This window comes from Bufo bufo, chromosome 6 (assembly GCF_905171765.1).
Source record: "Bufo bufo chromosome 6, aBufBuf1.1, whole genome shotgun sequence".
NCBI classification, from domain to species: Eukaryota; Metazoa; Chordata; class Amphibia; order Anura; family Bufonidae; genus Bufo; species Bufo bufo.
The window spans coordinates 363295714-363321601 of NC_053394.1; the positions used below are offsets into that span (position 1 = coordinate 363295714).

At 46.7% G+C, this 25888-nt stretch overlaps 1 protein-coding gene across 1 annotated transcript in view; it reads right to left on the reverse strand.

The window, feature by feature from the left end:
- The window catches only part of TIMP2 (TIMP metallopeptidase inhibitor 2), a 39662-nt gene extending 15088 nt beyond the window's left edge, over window positions 1–24574 (reverse strand). The window contains exons 1-4 of the mRNA XM_040436056.1: window positions 24256–24574; window positions 4356–4456; window positions 2857–2965; window positions 356–480 (exon numbers count right to left, since the gene is read on the reverse strand). Of these exons, the coding sequence (XP_040291990.1) occupies window positions 356–480; window positions 2857–2965; window positions 4356–4456; window positions 24256–24391 (471 nt within the window). The 5' untranslated portion in view covers window positions 24392–24574. The remainder of the gene's footprint in view (window positions 1–355; window positions 481–2856; window positions 2966–4355; window positions 4457–24255) is intronic.
- Window positions 24575–25888: the final 1314 nt, after the last annotated feature.

The window sequence follows — 25888 nt, forward strand, 5'->3', positions numbered from 1 at the left end:
CCGTGACTCATTTCACGTACAGGACTCATCTCAGGTTAATTTGCATATGTATCAAATCGTCTTTTTTGCACAATAAAAGCACACAGAGCTATGGGGACTGGGTATTGCGGATGTGCTAGCGGCCATCTAGCAACCCATGTCCTCAGCTCTATACACAAAATCCCCAAAATCTCCCCAATTTTGTTGACACTCCCCTATCACTGCCCCGCCCATGGACAGGACATCACGGGAAATAAAAGAGCGCTGCATGGACATGGTCATGTGACCACAGCCCAGAATGGAAGATAAAGGTAAAAGAAATCCATTACAAAATGACAGCTGCCTTCATACCTTGGGTGACAAAACAAGGACTTACCTTACACTCACAGCCCATCTCATATCTCTGATTTAGACTTTTCTTCTGGGTTTGGGTGAGAGATTCCCATGGCACAATGAAGTCACACAATGTGATATGCATTTTTCCATTACCCTCTGCTTTACCTGGAAAAGAGGAAATGGCGCCCATGTTTAAAATGAATTCTCACAGGATGCAGACTTCATGTATTACAACAGGTTTTCTCTAGATTTTCTCCAGAAGAGCTCATCCAAACTGATATTTCCCATCCATGGAACAGACTCATTTTGAATGATCCACGTGTAGTGAACAGACGCCAATGACTAGCCTCCAGAGACCTCGGTCTCATGTAATACGATGCAGGCCAGGGGTGTGACTCGGGACACGTTCGGCTGCACAGAAATTTTCCAGCACAACACTGACCCATAACAGCAGGAGCTTTATTAGCTTCAGACTAAAAGCACATAAAATAAAACAGCTGACGCATTTCGGTCTACGTTAGTCACCGCTAAAGCTAGTTTCACACTAGCGGTGAAGAGATCCGGCAGGGTACTCCCTGACCCCGAAGCTCTCTGGATCCAGCATTGCCGGACACTACCTGAATGCTCGTAAGAGAGTATAGTCCTTGCCTACATTTACCAAATCTTACGAGAACAACCCTTGGACCAGGGAGAAGGAGACGCCCACTGAGAAAAGCTTATGTCTCCTCCTCCCTGTACTAATGCTCTGCATTAATATATAGGACGCCAAAACTTCGGGGGATCACAGCGGGGCAGCCGAGGGGGGTTTAAAAAAAAAAAAAAAACTGAAAAAAATTCCTGCAGTATCAGCGGAGGGTACTCAAGTTAAAAAAAATAAAAAATAAATCATCTGTATAATACATGGCCAAAGTACGTCAACACCTACAAACAGACATACTTGTGGCCATGTGTTAGGGCTCATTCCCCCGAACGTATGAATGGGTCTGCATCTGTTCGGCAATTTTGCAGAACGGGTGCGGACCCATTCATTCAATGTGGCCACAAAAGATGCGGACAGCACACAGTGTGCTGTCCGCATCTGTAGTTCCATTCCGCTGCCCCGCAAAAAAGATAGAGCATGTCCTATTCTTGTCCACAATCATTTTCTATATGGCACTGGCCATGTGTGGTCCGCAAAATGCAGAATGCACTCGGCTGGCATCCGGACCGCAGCCTCATGTGTGAACGTAGCCTCATACAGATGATATTTTATTGATTTCTAACATGCATATGTAATATTTCCTCAGCCTGAAAGGAAATGGAGCCATGACCAGACGTTTCCGCACACTTGCCTCATCGCTGGTCGGTCTTTTGCCATCATCTGCTCAGGGTGCAGCACTATATCACCTATAGGTGCCTTAGAGGGCTGTAAACAAGAATATTTTCTATGGATTTCTTCTCATCATGCAGAATGTATCTGCTGCACAAAACAAACTAGAAGCCACCTGTTTAGCGGCAGCTCATTGAGAAAAATTATGTATAAAATCAGTTGTGCAACTACTTCCACGGCCTGTCCAGCTGCCTTTTATTTGGGCGTGCCACGTTTGTGAAGCAAATACAACGCTGCCTGCCTTGTGAAAAAAACAAGACCTCGCTAACGTGGGGTGAAAATGTCATTGAAAGGAGCCAGAGTATCATTATTTCCTAATGGCAGATAATGACTCCAAGGTCATGGAGTTCTTCGCTGGATAAGGTGATGGTGCTGGGACAGGTCATCACTGTATGATTGGTAGAGGTCTGACCTCTGGAACTCTCACCGATCCACAGGAAGAAGGAATTGCAGTTCCTCCACGCACAGCAACGCCCCGTCGACCGGGCTGTACAGGGGACTGCAGCCGCCTCTTCCATTCACAGTGTGTGGTCAGGGAGCCACTGTGTCACCTTCAGGATTAGTAGAGTACCAGGGGTTAGACCCCCACCAATCCTAAAGTGATAGGCCATCACATTTATAAGATAGAAATAACCCTCTAATAGTGTAATAGGTTGAAAATTAACAGATGACCCTTCTCCAGGCAGCCCAAACGAGACCCTTCTCCAGGCAGCCCAAACGAGACCCTTCTCCAGGCAGCCCAAACGAGACCCTTCTCCAGGCAGCCCAAACGAGACCCTTCTCCAGGCAGCCCAAACGAGACCCTTCTCCAGGCAGCCCAAACGAGACCCTTCTCCAGGCAGCCCAAACGAGACCCTTCTCCAGGCAGCCCAAACGAGACCCTTCTCCAGGCAGCCCAAACGAGACTCTTCTCCAGGCTGCCCAAACGAGACCCTTCTCCAGGCAGCCCAAACGAGACCCTTCTCCAGGCAGCCCAAACGAGACCCTTCTCCAGGCAGCCTAAACGAGACACTTCTCCAGGCAGCCCAAACGAGACCCTTCTCCAGGCAGCCCAAACGAGACCCCTCTCCAAACATGTCTGATTTGTTAATGGGGTTGTGCTGTGGATAACATTTTTTTATTTTACTATAAGAAACAATGTAAAGAACACAATCAAATATAAAAGAACCAACCTGCAATCAAGTACTCTTTTTTGCCTCCAGTATCCAGTGTCACGCCGCACACAGCGGATGAAGTGGCTGTGAAGATGTACTGGATATCCTCGGTAGGTCCCTTGAACATCTGCAGAGCAATGTGAAAGAGAAGGTTAAAATCTCGGCACAACCCAACACCACAAATTTGGGAAAAATTTTAATCTTGCTATAATTCTTATAATGCGTTCGTCTACTTTGGGCAATGATCAGTTTTCACAAGTGCCGCATGCTGTGTTTGGTGGGATTTTCTCAGCGCATCAGCCGACTGACCTCAAATGGTAAAATCTCAATGTAGAAAACCGCAAGTAGCAACTCTGATGGTGTTTCTTCCATGGTGATACCAGATGGAGGTTTTCCACTGATGGCGTTCTAGTAGCACTTGTTTAAAATGTTTCTGACACCATTTTTCAGCATTTATTTCTGTTGGGGTTTTCAGGCTGCGCTTTTGGCACAACCCCGAGCCACACCAACACGAGTATGTCTCCTGTTCCTGAAGGTAGGTCATTAATAGCCAAGGCCCAGGAAACCCCCTTTAACAAATACACACTGTGCTAGAAAACACAGCATTTTTTTCTAAAATCACAGACCTTAGGCCTCATGTACGTGGCCGTATCCTTTTTTGCTTTCCGCATACCGTCCGTGTGCATCCCGCATTTTCCCTTTGTTTGAAATGTCTATTCTTGTCGGCAAAATAGACAAGAATAGGACATGTTCTATGTTTTGGGGGTTTTTTTGCACACCCGCGGAGCGGACATATGGGTACGAACAGCACATGATGTGGATTCTTTACGGTAAGAGCAGTGAGACTATGGAACTCTCTGCCTGTGGAGGTGGTGATGGGGAGTACAATAAAGGAATTCAAGAGGGGCCTGGATGTATTTCTGGAGTGTAATAATATTACAGGCTATGGCTACTAGAGAGGGGTCGTTGATCCAGGGAGTTATTCTGATTGCCTGATTGGAGTCGGGAAGCAATCTTTTTCCCTAAAATGTGGAAAAATATTTTTTTCCTTCAAAATTTTTACCTTCCTCTACATCAGACATGCACAACCTTTCCTGGTGCGATGACCACGTGGTCAAATGGAACCAATTCCAAGGGCCGCGATAAAACTTAAAAGGATATTCCACCTCACCAGGAGAATGGGGGTCTCCTTCTCCCCTGTTCACACTCCAGAAAGTGACAGTCTCCGTTTTAGTTTGGTCTGGTTCTAGCTTTGGTAGAAAGAGACCGTCATGTACTGTATGATGTCTAGTTTTCATTTTTTAAATTACTCATCGGAGAACCCCTTTAATTTACATTTATACGTTTCCATGTAAAAAAAAAAAAAGCAAAAAAATGCACCAAAAAAATGAAAACCACTGACAGCAATCAAAGAGTTTGAATATTTGCACTGTAAAGGTGCAACCAGCTAAACCGTTATAAATGCCCATCTGCCAAGACCCCGGAATATGTCAGCAGCCCCCGCTTTGCCTCCTTACCTTAATCTGTTTGATTTCATACTGGATTCTTTTTATGGGATTTCCATAGACGTCATTCCCGCTGTCAACCTCTTTGCCCACAATGGCCTTCGCTCTGATCACTGCATGGAAAGAGAAGAAAAATTTTAACAAACATGCCCGGACCCAAGCTTTTCATGAATACCAGCAGAAAAGGGGTTAAAAAACAACGTGTTTTCACAGGACATTTGCCATTACATATACGGTACTACTAGCTCCAGAAAGTGACATTTAGTCCATACCTTAAAGAGGACTCGTCGCACCCTGGCAGTTGCAGAGAGAGCAGAGCCTCTAGGTGTAATGACAACGCCCCCGTTGCTCCTAGAGGCTCATTTGTATATAATAAACCATCATTTTTCTCAGCAATGCGGGCACATATGTACATGGGACAGACACAGATGTCTTCAGCTGCCAAGCGCACATGGAACAGGCCAGCCAGTGTCATAGGGAAAAATCTGCAGACAGGACTCCGGACAGGTCATTAATACTAGATCAGAGGTGGGCCAACTCTCAGCGCCCTGGCCGATCATCTTTTGGAAGGGACCGCTGTGGCCTGTTACGTGAAATCCATCAGTCATGTGGCTCTGGCCCATTCAAGTGAATGGAAACGTGCCGCCATATACCAGAGCTCTGCTTTTAACATTCATGCCGATTCTTCCGTAGCTTTAGAACAGATTGCAGAAATCTCAGGAGCTGACATGTAATAATCTGGGGTTAGTCGAGGTGTGTAGGAAGACATTAATATAAAGAAACAGGGTATAATCATTGGCAGCAGTGGGTGGCAGAGACGAATGCCGGCTGCGGGTAACAGTCAGCTCCGCTCCTCTCCTCATGTGCTGCTGAATCATTAGACAAAAATGCATCCAAACTCTGAGCGGATTTGTTGGAAACAGAGAAGCTTTGTGGAGGGAACTGCTACTCTGCACTTTCCAAGCCAAAACCAAAGCATCAGAGCCAGGAGCTAGTGCAAACGGCGTGATGGAGGCGAGGAGGAGGGGGGCAGGAGTCATAAGACGCAGCTACAATTCGGCTAATACACCGAGTAACTGTACAATGCTACTTCTAGTGCTTCACTACTGCCATTCATCAAGCCAGAGGCCTCAGACAGCACGGATCTGACCTCGTCTCACACATATAACGGTATAATGGTTTATAACAGATATACCTGTATAATGGTTTATAATGTATATAACATATATACCTGTATAATGGTATATAAAAGTTATAACGGTATAATGGTATAGAACAGTATAATATATACACAACACTATAATGATATTTAACATATACAACGGTATAATGATATGTAACAAACAGTGTAATGGTATATAACATACAACGGTATATAAAAGTTATAACGGTATAATAATATATATGTTATAACACAGTATAATGGTTTATAATGTATATGACGGTATAATGGTATATAACGGTATAATGGTATAACACAGTATAATGGTTTATAATGTATATAACGGTATATAATGGTATTGTCTGCTGAAGCTGCCGCCATTACAATTGTGTACAATTTTTGTGTTGTGCTGAACACGTTACAATTGATATAACTAAAAAGTCCACCAGAAGGTTTCATATGGTGCTAATGCAGGGGGTCAGCAACCCAGTGAAACTACAACTCCCAGCATTTGCTCGGTTGTTCTTGGAACTCCCAAAGAAGTGAATGGAGCATGCTGGACCAGCTGGAGGTTGCCGGACGCTCAAAAATAACATTGAAGTGAAGATCCAAGCTCTACTTTAATCTAAAAAGGTCCAAAATGTTAATTTCTGAGGGGGGGGGGGGGGGGGGGGGGGGGGGGGTCAGAGCTCCATATGCTCTGGATGCAGAGTTACACAGGTCACCGGCATGCCGGAAGCTCTGCCGAGTGGTGGCTGCAGGAAAACCTATTTTATCATGCACATTGGTTGTCACACTGTGACGACTTATAACCTGTCTACAGCATAGGTGATAAGTATCCAGTCGGTGGGGTCCGACCCCCACCAATCTCAAGAATTATTGAGCAATATTTGATAAGTTTGATAAAAAATTATGGCAATTTTGAGTGACCACTAAGCAGCGCTGAAGTCACCAGACATGGCCACTACACGTGGCAGCCGGACCCCTATCCATCTCATATTGAAAACCTATCTTGTAGGGGTTGTGTCACTTAAAAACCACTTACCCCCTATCCTGTGCCACAATCCCTTTAACGATAGGTCATCAATAAGTCCAGGAAAAAATCCCTTTAAGATTAAAAGGTAATGCCTTACAAAACCTTATGCAAGGACCTATGTGAACAGGAAATATTTCAAGGACTTCTCTGTGGAAATGTTCTCAGTTTACCAATACGACCAACTTCTCTACTATGCGGTAACTTCCTGTTTGGTAAATTCCATTTTACAGGGATTGTGCCATGAAAAATATTCCACATTTTTCAAACCAGCACCTGGATCTGAATACTTTTGTAATTGCAGGTAATTCAAACTTTAGTATAGCCAGTGAGGCATTCAATAAAATGTATCTGCATAGCGCCACCTGCTGTTTGTTCATTTCCTTATTTCTGGTCCACCTCGCTGAGGTGGTCACACACGCTCAGTTTAAATCTTCAACTGCCACCAGCCCTATCTATTGTTAGAAGCTGTAACAGTTACACGGAAAGAGCTACAGCAGAAAGGAAACGCCCCCTGCGCTGTCAGCCTAAAGACAATATAAGAGTTCAATGTAAATTTTTCCAATACGTTGCCTGGATGGTTCTAATTGCAGAGAGTCCCAAAGTGAACTGGATCCTTATTCACAAAAACGGTACATATATAAAAAGGGGCCGCGCAAAACTCTAAATCAATAGGACTGGTGTACGTCTTCCACCAACTCTCAGCAAGCACACACCAGCTTCGTTAGGCGTTTCTTTCAATTAACATCCTGGGAGATTATAGAGAAGACACGCACATAGTGATTTTCGAAAGCTTTATGGCCGGCCGAAGAAGCGAACTTTACTACCATTGAAATCAAGAAACGAGGACTGAGTAGGAGCATTCAACCGGCAGGCAGCGGACTAGGGATAGTAGCGGTCTGCCCCTGGAGCACAATGATGCAGAGTGGGAGAAGAAGACCTGGAGTACGGTGATCCAGGAGGGTGGAGGAGAAAGCGGTGAGGTGCGTGACACACTTGACTTGAATTCCTGCGGCCTTCTCCACAGAATGGGGTGGGAGGCACGCATGCTCGACCGCCGCTCCATTCAAGCAAGGTCAGTAATACTCACCTATACACAAAACCTACAAGTTTTCTTCATTTTGGGCTGGAGAAAGTATCCGAGATACCATCACTGACTCGGATATGAACCAGAAACGGCCTGATCCGTTTTAATCCGCACAGACTGGTAGCGGAGATGAGCAGTAAGAAACCTCCTTGTGTAGGAGGCGGTATATTCTTTGGCAGGCTCTCTGTTGGAGCCAGTGCTGACAGTGAACTGGTATCCCTCCTGACCACAATGTGGTCTGTATACTTCCTGAGAAATATTTTTAAGTTTCAGGTTAGAAAACAAGGGATCATTGAAAATCCTTCATGTACTGCTGAACAGTAGGGAAGCCTTTCCTTTATAAGAAAATGACGTCTGAAAAGAGACCTACGTCCATCAAGTTCAGCCACGGGAAGGGAGAGGATGTGGATGAATAGAAGGGGTAAATATTCCAATTTTTGTTTCCCTCTGTTGATCCAGAGGAAGGCAAAAAAGCCAAAAAACATGAGTTAATCTGCCCTAAATGGGAAAAAAATAAGTCATTTGTGGTCCCAAGATCTGATCGCACTGGATCAACAGTATTAGGCCTGTTTTACACTGGGGTTAATGGTTCCGGCAGGAAAACAGCCTGGCGGATCCGTAACTACCATGTGCAGCCGTGCCCTGCTTGAAGTCCGTCCAGCCCCAACATGGTAAATATGTCGAGAAGCGGTCAGACAAAAACTGCTACATGCAGCATATTTGTCTGCACACGGTAGTTACAGAACCGGCAAGTTGTTCCTTTGCCGAAACCATTAACGCCAGTGTGAAACAGGCCTTATACTGTCAGTACAATACCATCAGGCGGCATCTATGGCAAAGCCTGATAGGCATATACTGTAGGCAGACCTAGGGGCCTTCATTAGGCCCCGACAGGCACACTAGCACATCAGCCTCCCGCGATATCATTTACAGCATTGCTGTTGCCTGAGAGAGGGAGCTCCCTCCCTCTAAACCACTTAGATGCTGCAGTCACTTTTAGATTTTACCTTATAGACAAGATTGGAGCTTCTATCAATCCGAGCAGATACAGCAGGGCATCAGCGATATAACACACATATATATGGTGTGAGGGCACGCTCACTTTTCAAGGAGATTTGCTGTATGTTACTAGATATTACCATTATTAAATGTGCCACTTAAAACCAGATTTTGCTAATTTGTAAGGCTATGTACAGGGTTAGGGTTAGGCTAAGTTCACACGAACGTGTGTGATCTGTGGCCGTATTGCGGCCCACAAATCGCGGGCCGCAATACACGGCCACAGTTCCGTGGGGTTACGTCCCGTACTTCCGTTCCGCTAAAAGATAGAACAAGTCCTACCTTTTAGCGGAACGGCCAGATCGCGGACCCATTAAAGTGAATGGGTCCGCGATCCGATGCGGCTGACCTACGGCCGGTGATCGTGCATTGCGGCCCGCTATTTGCGGGCCGCAGCACAGGCACGGGTCACACACGTTCGTGTGAACTCGGCCTTAAAAAGGAACCCAAAGCTATGACAAGCATCCGCTTCTCTCATCCACTCCTAATTATTATTCCTTTAGAAGACATTCTGATATAGGACTCTTGGAGAAAGGGACCTGGGTGAAAATGTCTCATTAAGGGTCCATTCACACATCCGCAATTCCATTCCGCATTTTGCGGAACGGAATTGCGGACCCATACATGTCTACTTCCGGGTCCGCAATTCCGATCCTGAAAAAAAATAGAACATGACCTATTCTTGTCCGCAATAGCGGACAAGAATAGGCATATTCTCTGAGTGCAGGGAATGTGCGGTCCGCAAAAAATGCGTAACGCACATTGCCGCTGTCCGTGTTTTGCGGATCAACGGATCCGCAAAACACACACGGATGTGTGAATGGACCCTAAATGGTCATCTAAACTCCTATAGTACTTGTGTAGTATAGTATAAAATTCTATAAATACCATGATCGGGAGCCTTGTATATTATAATGGAAGATGACATAGGCTCGCAACTACATACGGTGAAACCTTTTTGAGAAGACCAACCAAAACTGCATTGAAAATGGTCTTTTAGAAGGATGGAAAGGTAGAAGAAAATAGTCAGTATGAATAGTATGTGATGGAAAAAAAAAATAGATTACAGAAAATCTGGTCTAGGTAAAGGGGTGGTCTTCTTAAAGAGGTGGTCATAGGCTACACCCACACGATGAAAAATGGCCATTTTATTACCATTTCTCACATAGCCATTTTCAGAAAAAGTCTATGGTTGTATTCACACGTTTCTTTCATCAGACCATAAAAATTTAAAAATAAAATACTAAGTACATCCATGGGTTGTCTCGTCATGGCAGCCCCCCAAGCATCTGACTTCCAAAACCCCTGGCGATCAGTTGTGGTTGCTGGCGCTCTGTTCTGGCTCATAGAGATGGACCCGTGGTCACCTCTAATTTATGCCACGGTTTCTTCTATGGTCAATATTACATTTCAAGGACTAACCTGGAGCAGTTCCTTTAGTTTCACTTTTTAGGAATTTCTGTAGTGAATACTACAAACAAGAAGTGGGCAAGAACAGACGAAACTGGAATGTAGAAGGTAGTACAACGTGTTCATCCCAAGAGACACCGTGATCTGTGCAGTTACGTGACGTCAGGGAGGACAAGCATCCTATGATTATCAAAAACAGCCTGGATGTTTTACACCCCACAGACAGTAAACTCCTGAGAAAGATCCCTATCAATGTCTCACTGGGACACAACCGATTTGGATTGTGTATGATCACTTTCTAAAATGCATCTAAGGCCCTGCACAATCAATGTTCTCTGTTCATGGCCTTAAAGGGAAGCTGTCATCTCCAAAACGCCCCCAAACTAGAGTAAGCTGTGTATAGTGCTGCTGTGCCCTTTTATGTACTGTATTTTCGCCCCGATAAGATGCACCTAGGTTTTAGAGAAAGAAAATAAGAAAATAAATATTTTTTATCAGACCTCAGATCAGACCCCCAATCATATCTCAGATCAAATCCCCAATGTGAAAAAGACCCCTGCTCAGACCCCCAATGTTTATAACACCCCAATCAGACCTCAATGTTTATAAGACCCCCACTTAAACTTCAGATCAGGCCCCCAATTCGATTAAGATCCCCGTTTGGACTCCCAAATAGGCCCACGTTAATAAGAACCTCATGCTAATCAGAACAGAAAATAAATAAATAAAGTCATCTCTCCCATTCCGGACACGGCCGTTTCCAAGATTCAGCTCCTGTTTTTCCTGGCATGCTGTGCCTCGACATTGCACAGCGTGAGGTAACAGAGTGCTCCGACGTCCTCACGCTGTACGCAAGTCGCAAACAGAGTGCGGAGCCTGCAGGAGAATTCTCGTCCAGGAAGCGGTGAGCCCACAAAGGGAGCGCTACATTCACCACTCCCCGGTCCTACTGTACTAACGAGCACTTTCATAATGGAAATGCTCATTAGTTTTCACCCCATAAGACGTACGGACACAAAAATTTTGGAAAATTTAGGGAGAAAGAAAAATAGGCATACGTATGGATATGAGCGACGGTCAAAGGCCAAATTGTGAAGGCTAGATGATTGGGTCCGAGCATTTCCAAAGCAGCACCTACCAAAAGAGGTTCAAGGAAGGACAGCTGGTGACATGGTCACAGGTACCCAAAGCACACCAATGCATGTGTGGAGAGAAACCTAGCCCATCTAGCCCAATAACATAGAAAATCTAGCTGGTGACAGAATGTTATCAGAACCCACCCTGTATCACAGCGTGCTCCATAAGGGGCTGCAGTGCCGCAGACTAGTCACAGTGCACCCAGTCCACCACTGTGGGCGCCTACACTAGGAACATAAGCATCCGAACTGGACCATGGAAGAAAGGTGACCTAGTCTGATGAATCACGATTCCTTTTACATCACGTGGACGGCTGGGTGTGAATGTGTCACTTACCTTAGGAAGAGACCACACCAGGATGCACTATGGGAAGTGGCTCAGTGTTTACACGCTCTTACGGACACATCACTGCTGAGCTCATTGATTGACCAGACGTATGTAGACGCATCTCACACTTGCGGCAGGGAAAGGGAGATACAAAGCTAGCCCATGCCCAACCACCCCTAAATTTTTTTAGATTTCAGACAACTCCTTAAAGGTATAGGTCATCTATATGACTTCCTCAATGTTTCTCCGTTGAGTACTATATGTGATCTATTCTTGACTACTATACCTTTGGTTTCCTCATTAATCTACTGCCCAATTACCTACACTATCCATGGTGCACTGTCTATCAATCACATAAAGTATATATGCAGCAGTTTTTCTTCTGCTCCGACTGTACAGGCCCTGGATGCTGATGGGGCTCTATACATTTACAACGTGCTTTCTCGTCCTCCTAGATATATAGAACAATGAATAGGAGTATACTGCTAGTATAATATACATATTATATGCTTTTTGTTTTAGCTTTGAACAAGGTCCAGAAGAACGGAAATGTTGGCCAGAGATTTGTGTGTGATGTCATCTGTTGCATTCAATAAAATGAACTTCATATGATTTGCTGAAATTTGAGTGCTGTGGTTTCTCTTTGGATCACTGTGGATAATCTCCTACCAACATTACCAGGTTGCTGACCAGAAATTTCCAAAAATAAAATCTGGTCAGTACTGTACATGACACATGTTTAGTCAACATACCTGGAGCCCTCTTCTCTGACTCCCCCATGCTAGGAAAGTCTAAAGCTGGCCAAGTGCCAAGAGCTGACGGCCAAATGATGGTTTGGCCCTCAGCAGTCTCTACCGTCTCTCCCATACACATTTGGCTCTGCTGAATATGTATGTGCCGTCAATGAGGAGAAGGCCAAACACTTCTGGAGGCAGGTCATCTCTTGAAAGAAGCAAAAGGATTGGGCAAAAAACATTCAGTTTGCCCAATCCCTCTCTGTCTCAGGAGCTCTTGGCTGACAATACACTAATGTGTATCGTCACCCCAATTGCCCTCAGATGGGCCAGCGCCAATGACGTAGGAGATGTGGTTGTAGAATCAACATTAACACATGGGATAATTATATATCCATTGTAAGATATAGATAAGAAGGAAGTAATATGGGCAGGCTAGATGGGTCTTTTTCTGGGGTCATTCTTCATTTCTATGTGATTAGCAGTTTGAGCCTTGGATACAACTATGAAGTTATATATCAATTGTCAATACCAGTCATGCTGGTGTTTGTTCACACCACACCTGTGGCCAATATCACATATGTCAGTGATAGCTAACCTCCGGCACTCCAGCTGTGGTGAAACTACAACTCCCAGCATGCTCCATTCATTTCTACGGAATTCTGAGAACAGCCAAGCAAGTGTACATCTTGGGAGTCATAGTTTTACCACAGCTGGAGTGCCTGAGGTTAGCCATCACTGATATATGGCATCTCCTTAAGATACGTAGAAGCCTGTGCTTTTCTTGTAAACTTGACATAAGCCAAAAAGACACACATTCGGCATACGTCGGTCCTATAGAAGGATATTACACGTGTGGGCTGACAGTGTGAACAAATCATTGTAGGCCCCGCTGAGAACTTGTAGACCCCGCTGAAAAGTTAGGCATCGTATCTCTACAGCAGGGGTGCACAACCTTTTTTTGGTCTGAGGTCCGCACTGTCACATTGCTCAATTTCAAGGGGCCACAAAAAAAAACTGTTAATTGGCGCTCATTTGCATGGGCCTATTACACAGGTTGATGCAAAGTGAATGGGGAGGAATGATCTCTACCACAGTCATTCCTCCCTCCCGATTACACAGGGATATGTATGACAATGCACTGATGATTATTGTACATCTTTCATCCTGATAAAATATGCAAATCAGTCAACAGTGATTGCTCATTTATCAGCTGATTAGCGGCACAGTTATACAGGCCACTTATCAGGAATGAGCACTTGTTCCCAGTAATCGGGGGCTTAAAGGGTTTTTCCGGTAAAAATTGTTTTTTAACAAGTTTCTGCAGCATGGCCATTGAAACAGAAGATTCATACTTACCCGTTCCATGCTGCCCGCACTGTTTACACCTGGCAGTGCATGGACATGGTCAGCCAATTACTAGCTTCAGTGGTAATGTGGCCACAAGCAGCACATCACCACTGAGGACCGGAGCAGTGTGGAGCAGGCAAGTATGAATCTTCTGTTTCAGCAGCCATGCTGCAAGAACTTGTTAAAAAAACTATTTTTCCTGGAAAGCCCTTGAAGTGGCGACATTTCCTTCCATCCTGCCTTCTATTCATAAATGAGCTCTTTCCTTCACAGCAGAGGAAGGAGCTCACCAGTTCTTACCTGCCCCCCGGTTATAGGTGCCCTGCAATAACCAGTAAGCATTTCCATTACTACCGGGGAAAGTGCTTATTGGGTAACCCTTTAATGAGCAGGCCGGAAAAGGCCTTAATGACCAGACACTTTTTGTGATTAAATGCATGTGATAGATAGATAGATAGATAGATAGATAGATAGATAGATAGATAGATAGATAGATAGATAGATAGATATACACACACACACACACTACTCACAAAAAGTTGGGGATATTTGGCTTGTGATATCACCAGACAGGCCTTTGGTGGTGGTGGTGGTGGTGGTGTTACAGTGTGTCTAGTCAATACAGAACTGCCCTACACTTTGTGAATGGTACAGTGCCCAGCCCATACTACTGGAATACCATCATTAATCCAGTCGTTGTGCTTCTGCATGAACAACACAGGCCTAATTTCATCTTCATGGACGACAATGCACCAGCTCATCGAGGTTGCATCATTAGGGAATGGCTCCTGGAGACTGGGGTACCTCAAATTGAGTGACCTGCACTTTCTCCAGACCTGAATCCCACTGAAAACCTATGGGATCAGCTGAGTCGCCGTGTAGAGCCTCGTAACTCTGTACCCCAGAACCTCAACGACCTGAGGGCCGCTCTTCAAGAAGAGTGGGATGCCATGCCTCAGCAGACAATAAGTCGACTTGTGAACAGCAGGAGATGTCGTGGTCAAGCTGTAATTGATGCCACATGACAAGTTATTGAGACTTTGATATTTTTGTGGGGTATATCCACCACTGGTGTTGGCTTTTGTTTCAATAAACTGTTTGAGATAATGAAATCACCATTGCTGCTTCTACTTAAAGAGGACCTTTCATCTGGCAAAAAATTGTGAACTAAGTGTCATGATCTGTACAGCGGCGCCCAGGGATCTCACTGCACTTACTATTATCCCTGGGCGCCGCTCTGTTCTCCCGCTATGCCCTCCGGTATGTTCGGTCACTTGGTTATAGTAGGAGGAGACTGCCCTTGTTCTCCTGGGCGTCTCCTTCACCCAGGCTGTGAGCTCTGCGCTGCGATTGGCCAGCGCTACAGCCTGGGAGAAGGAGACGCCCAGGAGAACAAGGGCAGTCTCCTCCTACTATAACCAAGTCCCCCAAGTCTCCGCCTACTATAACCAAGTGACCGAACATACCGGAGGGCATAGCAGGAGAACGGAGCGGCGCCCAGGGATAATAGTAAGTGCAGTGAGATCCTTGGGCGCTGCTGCACAGATCATGACACTTAGTTCAGAATTTTTTGCCAGATGAAAGGTCCTCTTTAAATGCCCTACTTTCATGATATAATATCACTGTAACGTGAACTTTAAACATTTTCCATAAATTTCACCCTAAAGCCAAATATCCTTAACTTTTTGTTGAGTAGTGTGTATATATAATTTTTTTTTTTTTTTTTATACAACTTATTTTTAATATATTTCTGCCACATAATATGTCTCCCAAGAGGTCATATTACATTTAGTGTTTTATACATTTCTATATTGGCTTTCAGCTAACCTATGAATTTTTTTTAAAAATAATATAAAAATAAAAACACATGAAAAAATGGCAGCACAAAAACACCTACTGTACAAAAAAAACTTTTCTAAAAATGCTATGGGGGATATTTAAAGGGAACCTGTCACCTCCAACAAACATCCCAAGCCGGCAGCAGTACCTTAGAGTAGCCAGCAGCATGTTTGTAACAATCATTTTCTTCCTGCAGGCAGAGAAGCAGAAGCTGTAAAAACGTTCTTTTATCCCCTGCCCGGCGCGCTTCTCTAGTCATGCTTGAAGTCAAGGGGGCAGCGACCTCCTTGCTTCAAGTCACGGTAACCGAGCCCTCTTCCCTACCCCTTCGCTGTGACTGACAGTGCTTTTGCACGACAGTTCGGCTGGCTTTGCCGAACTGCTGACTGTCAATCACAGCAAAGGGGCATAATTTATCAAGACTGGTGTTTTCTGCCGGTGTTGATATCTCCTGCGCCACTGGAGGATGCACCTCATCATAAATCAGATGCATCCTCCGGCAGTCCGTGCGCATAATCTATAGCAGCTCTGAGCGGCCAGAGAGGCTGTCCCCTCTAGGGAACGTGTCGGGGGTGGCATAAAATCAGAGAGATGTGAACATTTTTTAAAAAGTTGCAAATGCATAGTTTAGGACTTTTTAAACACCACTTTTCAGACGCAAGGGAGATGATAAATCTCCACCTTTGTGTTAAACCCACCCTAAAGGCAATACATCAAATTCATTCACTTATCTCGTTTGCCAAGACAGACTCCATCAATTATATGAAATTGTGCAACTAAAACCCTCATTAATGGGAATCTGCCAGCTGAGGGCAGTATACACTAGTAGTGACAGAGACCATGTTAAACGCTGGGGCACTTTCTCTAGTCCAGTTGTTTTCTCATAATCCTTGTTGATCAGCCCCAGCAGGACAAGAGTCCTTGTATTCAAAAGCTGCGGCTCTCCTGGGCTTCCACAGAAGATTGACAGCTTGCTTCCTTTACTATGTATAGGGAGAATGCTGTCAATAAGGGTGGGCGGGGGAGAAGATGACCATGAGGACTCCACAGGCCATGCAACTTCATGGATTCCTGTGCTTGGGTCCCACTGGAGCTGCTCATCAGCAATAAAAAAAATTAAAAAAAACTCTGGACAAAAAAAAAAAAAAAAAAAAGTGTCCCTGTGTATGGATCAGGGTCTGAGGAAGAACCTCCTTTGAAACGCGTTAACCTGTTCCTATGTTTTTATCCAATAAAGACAAGTCCCTTTGTTTCTGATATTTGGATATGAATCAGGATCTGTCATCAGTTTATGCTGTCCTCTGATAAGGCAAGTAAACCTGGTGACCGATTCCCTATAAAGTAACTGCTGATTTCACATGAGGAGGTTATTGATGAGAGAGTTCCTGAATCTCCGGTTATATACACTCATTGACAAAAAGACCCAGATAGGGATGTCACAATACCAGAATCTTCATGATACTGGATACAACCGATACCATGCAAAATAAACCCACAAAAATATAAGTCATCTCACCCCTGCAGCCTCCTTGATCCCTGCTCTCTCCACCGGCTCTCACCCCAACAGCCTTCTCAGCTCCTGCGCTACAACACACACAGACCATAGTGAAGGTCCACGACACACACACACACCATAGTGAAGGTCCACGACACACACACCATAGTGAAGGTCCACGACACACACACCATAGTGAAGGTCCACGACACACACACCATAGTGAAGGTCCACGACACACACACCATAGTGAAGGTCCACGACACACACACCATAGTGAAGGTCCACGACACACACACCATAGTGAAGGTCCACGACACACACACCATAGTGAAGGTCCACGACACACACACACACACCATAGTGAAGGTCCACGACACACACACACACCATAGTGAAGGTCCACGACACACACACACACACCATAGTGAAGGTCCACGACACACACACACACACACCATAGTGAAGGTCCACGACACACACACACACACACCATAGTGAAGGTCCACGACACACACACACACACCATAGTGAAGGTCCACGACACACACACACACACACACCATAGTGAAGGTCCACGACACACACACACACACACCATAGTGAAGGTCCACGACACACACACACGAACCATAGTGAAGGTCCACGACACACACACACGAACCATAGTAAAGGTCCACGACACACACAAGAACCATAGTGAAGGTCCACGACACACACACGAACCACAGTGAAGGTCCACGACACACACACACACCATAGTGAAGGTCCACGACACACACACCATAGTGAAGGTCCACGACACACACACCATAGTGAAGGTCCACGACACACACACCATAGTGAAGGTCCACGACACACACACCATAGTGAAGGTCCACGACACACACACCATAGTGAAGGTCCACGACACACACACCATAGTGAAGGTCCACGACACACACACACACACCATAGTGAAGGTCCACGACACACACACACACCATAGTGAAGGTCCACGACACACACACACACACCATAGTGAAGGTCCACGACACACACACACACACACCATAGTGAAGGTCCACGACACACACACACACACCATAGTGAAGGTCCACGACACACACACACACACCATAGTGAAGGTCCACGACACACACACACACACACCATAGTGAAGGTCCACGACACACACACACGAACCATAGTGAAGGTCCACGACACACACACACGAACCATAGTAAAGGTCCACGACACACACAAGAACCATAGTGAAGGTCCACGACACACACACGAACCACAGTGAAGGTCCACGACACACACACACACCATAGTGAAGGTCCACGACACACACACCATAGTGAAGGTCCACGACACACACACCATAGTGAAGGTCCACGACACACACACCATAGTGAAGGTCCACGACACACACACCATAGTGAAGGTCCACGACACACACACCATAGTGAAGGTCCACGACACACACACACACACACACCATAGTGAAGGTCCACGACACACACACACACACCATAGTGAAGGTCCACGACACACACACACGAACCATAGTAAAGGTCCACGACACACACAAGAACCATAGTAAAGGTCCACGACACACACACACACACCATAGTGAAGGTCCACGACACACACACCATAGTGAAGGTCCACGACACACACACACCATAGTGAAGGTCCACGACACACACACACCATAGTGAAGGTCCACGACACACACACCATAGTGAAGGTCCACGACACACACACCATAGTGAAGGTCCACGACACACACACCATAGTGAAGGTCCACGACACACACACCATAGTGAAGGTCCACGACACACACACCATAGTGAAGGTCCACGACACACACACCATAGTGAAGGTCCACGACACACACACACCATAGTGAAGGTCCACGACACACACACACACCATAGTGAAGGTCCACGACACACACACACACACCATAGTGAAGGTCCACGACACACACACACACACACCATAGTGAAGGTCCACGACACACACACACACACCATAGTGAAGGTCCACGACACACACACACACACACCATAGTGAAGGTCCACGACACACACACACGAACCATAGTGAAGGTCCACGACACACACACACGAACCATAGTAAAGGTCCACGACACACACAAGAACCATAGTGAAGGTCCACGACACACACACGAACCACAGTGAAGGTCCACGACACACACACACACCATAGTGAAGGTCCACGACACACACACCATAGTGAAGGTCCACGACACACACACCATAGTGAAGGTCCACGACACACACACCATAGTGAAGGTCCACGACACACACACACACACACACCATAGTGAAGGTCCACGACACACACACACACACCATAGTGAAGGTCCACGACACACACACACGAACCATAGTAAAGGTCCACGACACACACAAGAACCATAGTAAAGGTCCACGACACACACACACACACCATAGTGAAGGTCCACGACACACACACCATAGTGAAGGTCCACGACACACACACACCATAGTGAAGGTCCACGACACACACACACCATAGTGAAGGTCCACGACACACACACCATAGTGAAGGTCCACGACACACACACCATAGTGAAGGTCCACGACACACACACACCATAGTGAAGGTCCACGACACACACACACACACCATAGTGAAGGTCCACGACACACACACACCACACACCATAGTGAAGGTCCACGACACACACACACACACACCATAGTGAAGGTCCACGACACACACACACACACACACACCATAGTGAAGGTCCACGACACACACACACACACACACCATAGTGAAGGTCCACGACACACACACCATAGTGAAGGTCCACGACACACACACCATAGTGAAGGTCCACGACACACACACCATAGTGAAGGTCCACGACACACACACACACACACACACCATAGTGAAGGTCCACGACACACACACCATAGTGAAGGTCCACGACACACACACACGAACCATAGTAAAGGTCCACGACACACACAAGAACCATAGTAAAGGTCCACGACACACACACGAACCACAGTGAAGGTCCACGACACACACACGAACCACAGTGAAGGTCCACGACACACACACACCATAGTGAAGGTCCACGACACAGACACCATAGTGAAGGTCCACGACACACACACCATAGTGAAGGTCCATGACACACACACCATAGTGAAGGTCCACGACACACACACCATAGTGAAGGTCCACGACACACACACACACATACAGTTCCCTCTATGGCTCCATGGCTCTCTGAGGCAGCACATGAAAGAACAGTAGTGTCTATATTCCACACACAATGAACAACGCCCCGCAGCAAGCAAGAGAGATGAGGTGCTGCAGCCACGGGCCTGCTCTGCCCTCCCAGTGCTCTCAGGCATCTATGTAAATGATTACAGGTGTGGTCTGATTAGACCATGCCACAAGAGGGCGTAAAAGTGCATCCCCTGTTGCCCTAAAGAAAGGCTTCTTTTGGGTAGTGCACCTCTTTGTGAGGGATCATTGCCTGCTAGACATGCCTCTACGATGTGCTTGAAGACAGACAGACTTTCAAACAGGGAGAATCATTGGACTGAGAGAAGCAGCATGGCCATTTTGATGAATTTCGCAGATGCAGTAAACAGGCTCCAGATGCCCCGGGCAGACCTCTTCTCAGTCTAGTATTGTAATCACTTAGATATATCATTACATTTAATTCCAGCAATGCCTTCTTTGTGCCGTATTTTGTTTGTCACCGAGTGTACACCCATATACTACAACGCCCCACATTGGGAGTATTACATGACGCAACCTAAAGAACTCAAGGAAACCCATCATTTATTTCTACAATGAAACCAAACATCTAAGCAAGACGTCTTGGTACCATTTCCTCTTTACTTCGTCAGCAGAAAAAAAATTAAATAAAAAATCTGCAAAGTTATCATTATTGTTTGTCTAAATGTTTTTGCAGATTGTCTTTCCGTCTGGATTGACTCCAGCTCTAGAAACGTCCACATTTGTAAAAATACAGATATGCTGAGCAGGCATCTTGTCGGTGCACAATAAACCGTGCCCATATGTCTGACCGGCCATGGACGGAAGCGTGACTACCTCTTATAAACACCGACTGTTTCCTTTTAGTCAGCATCTCTCCTCCCCATTTCCTTCATCTGGATATCGTTACTGGGCTAAGGTGGGACGAAGCCAGAGTGCTCCACTGAACAGTCACGTATCATCTGAGGAGCACATGGGTATGGCCTGACCAGTCCCATAGAGGTTATCAAAAAGGGACACTGAACCTAAAATGTGTCTACAAAGACCGGCTGGTGTCCAGTTAAAAGGGCTCTCCGGCAAGGTGACCTTTTCTGAAAACCACCTAGAATGCTACAGTAATTGCTGCTCCAGCGGTGGCGATGATCTGTCGTCACCAATGCAGCCTGGGATTGGCTGAAGTGGTCACATGTCTGTGTTTAGAAGTCATCATTGGAACAGGAAGTACAGAGATCGACGAGGATAGGAGGGAATCGGAAGGGGAGAGGTAGGGCGAGTAGGTGGACAACTGCTCTAAGGTGGCCATATACCTTAATGTTGGGTGAACGTGCCGATTTTGGTGCAATCACCCAACCGTCAAAGGAACCAATTTCAACAGTCATGAGCAAGATTGTTTAGCAATCGAAACCCGTTGACAATGGAGCAGCGCTATGCCCTGGAGTATTAATACTCCACAATACAAATAAAGGTGGGTGCTTTATAATCTCCAAGTGACGGATTTCAACATGCCTGAGGCATCTTCGGCCCCTTGCAGACGAGCGTGTGCGGATTAGGTCCGGATGTGTTGCGAATGCGTTCAGTGAAAAATGTGCAATTTCGCAAACAAAGTCATTCGGTTTTGCCTGCGATCGCGTTCAGTTGTTTATCACGCGGGTGAAAGGAGTTTTAATGCGTTTTGCACGCGCGTGCTAAAAAACTGAATGTATACAAACAACATCTCTTAGCCACCATCCGTGAAAAACGCATCACATGCGCACTTGCTTGCAGATGCGATGCGATTTTCACGCAGCTCCATTCACTTCTATGCAGCCAGCGTTGCGTGAAAATCGCAGAATATAGAACATGCTGCGATTTACACACGAGTGATGCGTGAAAACCAACGCACATGTACACAGACCCATTGAAATTAATTGCACCCGCGCAGAATACTCGCTCGTGTGAAAGCGGCCTTACTCTCCTCTACCGAATGAGAGCACATGAACACTCAGAGCCCAGTGTATATGGGGGGGGTCAAGGGGGTCGGAGGAGATTCCAGTTGTGACAAGTTATCCACAGTCCTACTGCTGGGACCCCCCATCGATCAAGAGAAAGGGCACCCCATACCCCCTGGAAATATATGGAGGGGTAGGTTGAGCATGCGAACTACCTCTCTATTCATCTCTATGGGAGTTCCAGAGACTGCAGAGTACAGCTCCTGGCTGTTCCCAGAACTCCCATACAGATGCTCGACCCGCCACTCCGTTCAGTTCAGGGGGCTTCGATGTCTACATTCTCGTGACCCCCCACCAATCTAATAGTTATCGCCTATCCTGTGGATAGGGAGGATAACGTCTCACAACCGGAATACCCTTTAAGTGATGATCATGGGAGCTGCCGTCCAGGACATCAGAGCCAGCCTCTCCGCAGAGCTCTCCACATGACATGGAAAGAGCAGAGGCTTAAAGGGTTATTCCAGTATTAGCCTTTCATGGCTCAGATCGGACTAGCCCTTGTGAAGCCAGTTTCCGTAACTCTGTGCCCCCTTTACGAGATGATGGGAGTAATCCTTTAAGGTAACAAACACTAAAATTGTAGTAGCTGGCTTAAAGGGCAGCTCCAGCTACAAGCATGGTTGTGTCTCTTCCCAGAATATTAAAACCAGCGCCAGGAGATGTAGCCCATTGCCTGGACAACGGTCCGACGCCTGAAGCCTGGAGGCATCTGGTACTGCAGTTGACTAGACAACTGGACCGTTCCCCCCATCTCCTGCCTCCACCTGTCAACTTCAGGATGGAACTGCCCTTGAAATAAAATCAGGACTACAAGATAAGACTATGGCCGGCGAGGAGAGAAGAACACAGACTTTAGGAACTTCCATAGGTAACAATGCAAAAAACTTAAGCACCAGCAGCAAATTTAAAGGCACCTGGAATTTGACCAGCCCTAGGCGGAGGCTGCTTGGCACCATCGCCATGGTTTTGATGCCATCATAAGACAACATCGGCATGGAGCACCTATGTCCTCCTCACGTTGGCGCAGGCTTCCTCAGGTTCTTCACTTTCCTCCCATCCTCCAAAAACATACCGATAGGTTAAAGGGTTACTCCGGGACTATATGTAATCTTGATGGCCTATCCATAGACTAGGTCTGTGATGGCTAACCTCCGGCACTCTAGCTGTTGTGAAACTACAACTCCCAGCATCCTCTTACCACAGCTGGAGTGCCGGAGGTTAGCCATCACAGGACTAGGTCATCAATATCAGATCGGTGGGGGTCCGACTCCCAGCTCCCCTCACCGATCAGGCTGCTGCGCTCTGGAACGGGAACCGAAACAGCACGACTAAAGTGTGACCGGCGCTGCAGTACCTTCACAGCCGCCGCCCAGCGTAGGGAGCTGTGCCTGTTCCAAAACACCTCAACCTATTCCAACAGCTGACGGACCTCCACTGATCTTCCTATGAATAGGTTATCAATAGTCCAGTCCCCTTTAATCTAGAATTTAGATAGTGAGTCCTTGTGTGGGGTCTAGGACCCCTCGTCATGTCCTGCAGTGGACCTCTCTGGGCACACGGACAATGGAGAAGAGTCTCGCAGAATATGGAGGATCTTACGAGGCTTTCCACCCCAGGCATGACCAGCAGCAGAAGAAGAAGTGGCTTCTAGGGGCAGAGTACCAACCTTGGGGACCACATCTGGACAATCCCAGCTAATGGACCGACACATATCTGCTGACAACTAACTTTTCAGATTGTTTTCTGTCCTTGGAGTTGTCGGCTGTCACAGTCCTCCGTCCACCTCTGCGGGGTACATGGACATGACCAAATCCCAGTCCTCTACTGTGGCCCCTGGGATCAGCACCGACTGCAGGAACTGCTATACATCAGAAGAGCCCCCAGGCTCTCCCCTTCCAGACTTGGCCCAAACTTTGCATCAATCACCAGCAGTGCCAGGAGGGTCTGGCACAGGGCACCCACTCAGCTGCCCCTCGCACCCTCCCGAGACCCCGCGCCACCGGCCTCACCTATGTCCGCGTTACAGAAGGCCTGCTGCGGATGGACGGGGGAGCAGCTGCACGCGTCAGCCAGTCGCTGTGAGGGCCACAGGAGAAGCAGAAGGGCCACGGGGGCCAGGAGGCCGGAAACCGGGGCCGTCCGCATTCTCAAAGCCGCATGTAGGACCAGAGCAGATCGTGGATGTCCCGGGCTGTGGCTCGTGTCTACGCCTCGACTGAAGTGAGATGGGCGCAGACTCCTCCTCCTCCTGGGCAGCCGGCCAGAGAGGGGCGAGAGTCACGGGGATGACTGAGAGGAGGGACGGAGGAGGAAGAAGAGATGACCGGAGATGCGCCTAGCCCTCCATCCCCTAATAGTCTCCTGTCTCCCCCGTGATGAGGAGGAGTCGCCGAGCGACAGCCGTCAAATTCCAGCGGCGCCATCGGCAGGATGACCTCATTTAGGGAACGGGTTGCCCATAGCAACCAATCAGCGCGGAGCTTTCACGGCTTCAACGGCTCGGGAAAAATGAAAGCTGAGCGCTGATTGGTTGCTATTGGCAACAGAGTGTGCGTGCGGCGTTGTACAATACCACAAAAGTGAGTTTTCAGCAATTCTCATTCACACTTGGCACAATTTGACGGTTTGACCTGTGGTGCCGATTTGTAGTATGTCACCATTCAATGCAAATGATGGAATCGGCGTCTTATCAGCAGCAACAAAATAAGTTAAAAATAAATAAAACGCACCATTGGTGTGTGTTTTTCTGCTGCAGATTTTCTGATCAGTTACATGTCAACCCAGCCTTAAAGGGGTTGTCCCAGACATAAACGTGTCCCTTCTCCTGTGGATCTAATCAGTTCGGATCCGACCTCTAAGGCCTCGTTCACATTTCCGTGTCAGTGTAATGTACGTGGAAAAAAAAAAGTACGTGTATCATCCGTGAACAAGGGCGGACTGGGAATTTAAAGCGGCCCGGAAAACAAAAAATAGAAGTGGCCCCAAATACCACTGTGCAAATACTAAAATACACAAAATACTGCCTAAATTCATTAACGCTGAGAGCATCAGATCTTTATGCACGTGGCTTTTGGCCAAGAGGAGGGCTTTAGGCGGATCTCAGGGCATCGGCCCACCATGAAATTTACCTGTAGGGTCTATGGCCAGTCCACCCCTGTCCGTTAAGGAACCGTAGCTGGTTCGTGTGTCTGTTTTTACCATATGTGTGTCATCCGTAATTCACTGACATTGCTCAGCTGAAAATTAATTTCCAAATAATCTCCTATTAGTCTTCAGTGAAAAACGGACACAAGACGGATGCCATCAGTGTTGTTTCAGTGATTTTCACGGACCCATAGACTTCAATGGGCGTGCTTGGTCCGCATCACAGATCAGTGCATGTCCCCGTGATCAGTAAAATCAATGGTACGCGTGCTGTCCGCGGAAAATGCTGGTCTTTATAAACGTCCCCCCTTGTAATTCTGTTAGTTCAGGTGTTGAGAGGTATGGTTGGCCCGGTATTTGGAGTCATAGTACTATCATGACTTCTCTGCCTCGCTCACATCTATGTTTCTCCTAATGTAAGGGTCCATTTGCACATCCGCATGAATGGGTCTGCATCAATTCCGCAATTTTGCAGAATGGGTGTGGACCCATATCATT